The 7,299-nt window shown below is 40.9% G+C and overlaps 1 protein-coding gene across 1 annotated transcript in view; it reads right to left on the bottom strand.

The window, feature by feature from the left end:
• The window catches only part of cacng2b (calcium channel, voltage-dependent, gamma subunit 2b), a 33,963-nt gene that overhangs the window by 3,052 nt on the left and 23,612 nt on the right, over window positions 1–7,299 (bottom strand). Inside the window, exon 3 of the mRNA XM_086033706.1 lies at window positions 2,815–2,955. Within this exon, the coding sequence (XP_085889832.1) occupies window positions 2,815–2,955 (141 nt within the window). The remainder of the gene's footprint in view (window positions 1–2,814; window positions 2,956–7,299) is intronic.

Here is a 7,299-nt window from a genome sequence, read left to right as displayed (position 1 = left end):
TTTGATTCATGTTACTACTCCAATGTCAAAAATGACCAAAATTACCACATCAAAACAATGGATAATCAGTCAGTATAATCTTTAGAGACATGCGATTATTGGGCCTTTAGTCAATGGATGAGAATCGTACTCAAAATTGGCCCGATTATCTGTATGGGTGGATTGCATTTGCTTAACTGACTGAAGCCACGTGTCCTTGCTGATGTTTGGCTCACCAATGTAGCGCGAAGGTTAGATAGGCTATCGATCTTTGTAGAAGTACCTAAGTACATTTGGTTTAGAGTGAGAAACTCTCGAGTCAAGCACCTTGGCTGACATTTTGGGATTTATTTGGCTTGCTACTTACTCCGTCATTTAGGCCTGACAAAGTGTTATGACCCTGAGTCTTCCACTGGAAATTAGATACGAATGTTTGGATCCCTGGAACCTTTTCATCTGGATTAACTTGGAATTTACAGTTTACAACCCTCAGGAAAAATGGATTCTAAGAACAGATCACAGAGGCTCTAAGAACCTGGTAAAACGGTCCTTCTCTCAAGAAACCAAGTGACCAAAGTCACGGTATCCTTGACGACGTTTAGCTCACCGATGGATTGCAAAGATTAGATCATAATCTTGACACAAGTACCTAAGTACTTTTGGTTTTAGAGTGACAATCTCTGACGTATTCGGCAGTTTTAAAAAGTCAAATACCTTGGCAGACCCTTTGGAAATTAATTGGCTCTGTCACTTAAGTCGGACAACGTGCTACAACCGTGACACATCCACTGGAAATCAAACAGGAATACATGGATCCCTGGAACTCCTGCACCTCAAACAACGATAAAACTCCGCGCTTGGAAACCATGGAAAAACTGGATTCTAAGAAGGGACCAAAGGAGCGTAAAGAAAGTAGATTTGTGCCACTTGTTTTTTCTGAAACGCAGTTCGGTGCATCCTATATTTACATTCTCAAAAGTTGTAAAAGGGCCCGAAATCACTGATCCCTACCAACGTTTGGCACCCTTTTGTTGGGTTGGACAGTGTGGTTTAGTTCATCTTACATTTTCACTGTCAAGAGTTGAGAATGCTACCAAAACAACTGATGGACCAGACTTGGGCACCTCTGACCTGCAGTTTGTGTTGCGGCACAGCTGGTAAATGACAATAAAAAGAACGGTTCTACTTCACGGACCACACGTTCCCAGAAGCAGTTTTTCTCTTCTCTTTTAGTTTGAGCTTTTGCCATGATGCCATCTCCTCTCCCTCTGTGGCGTTTAAACTGGAGCAGTCGACCAATCCCCCCGCAGCCCCTGGCCTGACATTGTTGCTTATTTTCCTTTGTGCCACTGTAGGATGTTCAAATGGTGTTGGGGAAAAATAAACAAACAAAAAAAAAAACAAAACGCTCTTCTGTCCTCTATTTTGGTCAACTGTACTTAAGCGGCCTTGCCAGAAATAGATCCATGGACAAAATAGCGGACAGATGGGTAGAAAAGACAAATGTTGTCAGCTGGGATGAGACTACAGCTCAGCCGTGACTGGAAAAGAAAAAGATACATGGATGGATGCACAGCGAAGACAAGCTCTGGTTTGTCTTCTTCACCTTTCACAACTTTTGACAATGGAAATGCAAGATGTACTCAAGCGTGTTTTGTACACCAAACGGATGCCATAAATTGGTAGTATCAATGATTTTCGCAGTTTTCACAAATTTTAACAATGGAAACCTAAGTTGAACCAAATTGCGCTTCATACTCGCAAGACTAAAACCCACCGACCACTAGGCGGTACAATGGGCAGCGTTGCCTCCACATTAAATCTGAAAGACAGAGGGCACCCGAAGGCGGCCATGTTGTGAGCTTTTCTGCGGTGTGGTTCTAGGCCGCGGCCCAGTGGGCTGCACCAGATAGATTGCGCTAACCCTTCCAAGTCACGCTTTTGCTCTCTCTCTCTCCCTCGTCCTCAATGTCTGCCTCTCTCGCTCCTGTTGCTAGGCTAAGAGGAGCCACTGGGATTACACGCTAAAAATAAGGTGTCCCTGATCCTCTTTTTTTTTTTTTGCTCAGATATGTCTCAATCACACTTCTCACACTTTACCCCACTTTTTAGCTTTTATTTGCAGTTTGGTTCCCCTTACAATTTCCATTGTCAGCAACTGATTTGTACCAACTACTGGCAGCCTTTATTTGGGGCAATGCACATTTCTTGTACAAGACAATTAAGCAATGTCTAGATAAAAGATAGCGTGCAAATGGGGATTAAAACAAGAGAATAAAGGATCCATTCATGAGAATGCTGCGGTAAACAATAATGTTTTCTGCCCTGATTTAAATGAACTGACAGTTTGAGCAGATCTCAGGAGTTTGTTCCACAGGTAAGGATCATAGCAACCAAATACTGCTTCACTTTGCTATTGGGTTACGATGCTCGTTTAGTTTCATCTTACATTTCCATTGTCAAAAGTTGTGAAAGGTTCCAAAATAACGGATCCATACCAAATTTTGGCACCCTTTCACTGGGGTACGGAGTTCAGTTTTTATCTTGCATTTCCATCGTCAAAAGATGGGAAAGATACCCACATAACTGAGCTCTAACTACTTTTGGTGCACTTTTGTATAGTGTGTGAGACGTGGTTCTTTACGTCTCCTTTCAGTTCGTTTTTTGGTATGGTATATGACTCTGATTCAGGAAGTCGTGGAGCCGTATCTTCTTTTTGTTTGCCTTCTGTCAATACCTTTATCGGTATTTCTTTATTGTCATGTGAACATCAGTTCAAAATGTCGTTCAATTGTAATCATACAATTGTATTAATAAAAACAATCAGGTTCTTACCTGCTGAGACAAAGAGGATGCCGGCGCTGAGGATGATGTTGTGGCGCGACTTGTAGAACTCGCTGGCGGCGATGCAGAGCCCCCCCATGAATAGTAGGATTACGCTCATGATGGGGAAGATGCTGGAGGCTCGCACCGCACCTACAAACACATAAACACAGCTGGTCGTTGGCCTCACTCATAGCTAAATCCTAAATGAAGGACCTTTCATTTTGAAAAATCCGGGTTAGGTTTTCATCAGGGTTCTCTCGACAAAAAGAGCTTGCTAGTTGTGATATTTCAACTGCATCACCTAACAGTGGGAGGTGTCTGCATAGCCGGCCGAAAAACAAAACACCCAAAATGTGGCTGTCGTGTAAGTGTATCTGTTGTTTTTTGTAATCATTTTGATGATTCTCTCACCGTCTTTGCAAAGACGTGTTAAGATGAAAATTTAGTTCAATTATGATGTAGATTGAAGCCAGATTGTAAGATTGTCGGTTGTAGGTCTTGTGTTACAACGGGGAAAAAATGTGTTGTTCGGGCACTCATAAGTCAGGGTACCCCATATTGTTGAAATCCTCCACATGAAAAACGACAGCATAAGCAAAAGCCGCTGTGCGACGTCATGATGGTAGTCATATTTGCGTGTTGTGGTTCTTAAAATGTTTTGCTAAGGTCAGCTGGTCTGTATTCATTATTAGTGATGCTAGAGATAGCGATATGATTCTCAGAGGTGGGAATTCCGTCAGAATGATGGACACGTTTTGCTGACAATTGACAAATGACGGGACACTTTTTAAAAATGACTGACTAAGGACTGATGGAAATGGATTTTCATCCATCAGAGTAATCGTCACTAACCACCAGAGTCAGTGACGGACCTCTTAGTCCATCACTGACGGATGCCCGTTTTACTGATGTTTTTTTTAGGGTGGGGATGGGGATGGGGGGGACGGACTGATGGACTTCTGAGGGACTAACTGATGGACTTAACAGACAAACTGACTGATGGACTGACATTTACAATTCGGTTCGGCTTGAAAAATGACGGACTGACGAATGACGGACTGGTACCTGGTCCGCAGGCAAATGACGAATGACGGAGCAGCAACATTTGCCAAAATGCCCACCGCTGCTGATTCGTCACGTAAATAAAATGACTGAATTGGATACATATTGTTAAATAATGGAAAATAACGCCTTCTAAACTACATGGAAACATGTCACTAAAGTTACATCCAAATCAATAGAAATGCCCACTAAAATGAGTAAAACATCACCAAAACACCCCAAATTACCATCAAGAAACTAAAAGATGATTTGGGGACATTTTGAATTGGCAAAAACCTCAACGTGCCTTTTTCATCCTGCCTTTTGTATCCGCAGACTGTTCGGTATGCGACGGCCTCTTTCACTGATAACATTTTAAGGTGACCTCACACTTGGCGGCGCAGCAACCGCGCACACACACGCACACCCACACACACAAACACACACTTCCCTTCATCCTATTTGTTTTAACCCCATCTCCTCTCCCTTATTGACGTGCTGTCGCAGCAAATTGTCTTCAAGGTGGACGAGGGCTGTACGACACATACGAGCGCACGCACGGTTTACGACAGCAAGGTTGTATACGCTTCAATCAAATTTGTATCCATGTTGCGTTTTGACACTATACAATAACATCAAAGGCCTTTTTGACACCTCACGTTTGGATTCAATTTTAACACGCGCGCGCACACACACGGCAGGTCCTGATCTTGTTGGTTACTTACAGTCCATTTTGTAGCACCCCTGCCATAGGAGCAATCTAGTATGAAGAGTTCATGTGTGAATTTGTATGCTGCCAATGGTAAAGCTTTATTCAAATGTGGAGTTTGCAATGTTCATAAAAATGAAGAATATAAGTTTTAATTATTATTTATGAACTTATCATGCAGTGAATCAAACTAACCAATCAGAAATTGGAGAGTCACAAGGCGTGACCAAGGCATGTGTTGATCACATATTTAGTTTGAATTGATGGTACGTAGCAAAAAATACAACATCAAACCGGTGACATTTCGTTTTTGGCAAGAAAGCGGCCTTAAACCTAGAATACGACCATGGGGTGATTTTTGTATTGGGAAATTAAAGAAGACAACTTCCAATTTGGCATACAGTGTTGTACTTTTGAATAAATTGATGAAAACTGTGTTTTATCCGGGATATTTTAATGTTAATGTTCTAGGGCTAAGCGTGGCTCCATGTATGCGCATTGGTGAGCTGGGGCCATTTCTTTGAGCAGAGATGTAAAGGTTACATTGAAATCTTGTCGGGCATCTTTAAGACTACAAATTCCTTCTTAAAAAGTGAAATACTAGCTTGTGCTTGTGTTGGAAAAAAAAGTTGGCCGATTTGAGAATGTCTCAAGATTACTTAAGCGTTCAACCAAATTTTTTCAGTGCCCTGATTCTGCTGTAGTGCAGTGTGCAGCCCTTTTAAGAGACCTAAATTTGCCAACTGGAATTTAGAAAACAAATACCTGTGAGCGTGGATGTCTGAAACAAACTTAAAAGCGTGGATTTCAATAACAAAAACTTGTGAACTCTTAATTGGAAAAACTTGCTTGTTCAAAATTACGCAAAAACGTAAATGTAAATTTAGATAAACTTGTGAGTTAGGATTTCGACAACCAGAGCATGTGAATATAAAATAAAAAAATATATATATTTGAATATTAATATTGATTTTTTTTTTTACAGAACAAGAATTAAAAACGTGTGTTACATCAGACAACAAAAACTAGTAAATTTAGGATCACTTAAGAAGATCACATTTAGGCCATGAAAAATTCAGACCAAAACTTGATGACAGGAACTTAGACAAAATGTGAATGCAGGTTTAGCTAAAAAGTTCTGAGTATAATTTCAAACGACAAAAAGTTGTTAATGAACATTTAGGTGACCTGCTGACGTGAATTTAGATAAAACTTCTGAGTGCTAATTAAGACAACGAAAGCTTGTGGTAAAACATGAAAAATTGCGAGCGTGCCTTTTTGATAAAAACGAAACAAATTTAGACAACAAAAAAGTGCAATTATGAATTTCTATAACAAACGTGAGCGCAAATTTAGCCAATGAAAAATGGTATAACAATTCGGCGAACACAATGCATTTTAATTGAAAACCAAGTACAAGATATATTTATTAAATTGTATGTTTAAAGTTTTCAATGTAAACTAACAGCGATCATACAATTGATGACACAATTTTACACCAGTAGGTGACAGTATCACTCCCATAACCAAATAAGATAGATGCCAATGTGTGAGTCCTTAATTTTACCTTCCTTTCACTTGAAAAGACAACGGTTCACTTCTTTTTGTCATATGCTCAATTTGAATGTGTTGTGTGTGTACACGGTTGTACACTAAATTATAATAATGCACATGTTGCACAACACCTCCCACTCCTGACATCTTGTCTATTTCATCCCCTTCACATATGCCGCATTGTGTGTGCGCGCATGTGTGTGTGCGCGCGCATGTGTGTGTGTTCGTGGTCTTGACTTATGGGTGTCATTAGCTACGGTAGAAGAGAGCCTTTTAATTGTGGCTGAATTATAGAGGGAGTGGGGGGGTGCCATGGGAGCTCCCTCTGTGTGTGCTCTTTATACAAAACACACACACTAACAGCAAGCACAAGAAGACACACACACACACACACACATCGATCAGCCGCCCACCCACATCCTCGCTCGGTCCTGCCGAAGTGGGGTGTTTCCCGTACACACTATGTACTACCTACGCATGCTTATACACACGCACGCACACACACGCATACACAAACACACACTCTGTCCACCCACGTGGGAGAGCCCAGCAGCAAAAAGAACATGTGGTTGTTAAAAACGGCAAAACTGCTACGAGGGAGACAGGAAAATTGCCACCATACTGTAGCAATGGCTAGCATGTTAGCGTTTGATCAACTCTCATTTGAAATAGTTCCCGGCTACATGGGATAATGTAGTATGTTGCATTAAAACCACTCTGACAAGAATCCACAACGTTTTACTTGAGTAACTGTAACGGAGTAAATGCGGTTTCTATACTTAGGTTGCTATGCATTGACATACCAAATGTTAACATGTTAGCATTTCAGCCTGATTTCAAATAATACCCGAGTACTAAGTGGCATGATGTAAACTGTAATCTGTGTCTTTTTGAGCTGCTGTGGCAATTTTTGTTCTCGGGCTGCTGCTCTTTTGTTGTATGTTAGTACCAGTTGTTCGTGGGCTGAAGTCTTTGAGGTGGAATCATTCTGACAATTCCGGATAACGAAAAATAATAAAGTAACTTCTGGACACAGCTTCCTTTGATTAGTCCGGTTTTGTTTTAAGCAACAAGATTAATCGTGTCTAAAGCGCTCTCACATTGTCTTCCAACCTTTATAGGGCTGAAGAAATGAGTAGCCTAACAACTTTTTTAATGAATATGCAAAAGTATATGCTGACAGAACCTCC

This window comes from Filicampus tigris, chromosome 6, assembly GCF_054856515.1.
Source record: "Filicampus tigris isolate MCC_2025a chromosome 6, RoL_Ftig_1.0, whole genome shotgun sequence".
Taxonomy (NCBI): domain Eukaryota; kingdom Metazoa; phylum Chordata; class Actinopteri; order Syngnathiformes; family Syngnathidae; genus Filicampus; species Filicampus tigris.
This window is presented reverse-complemented; position numbering and strand designations above follow the sequence as displayed.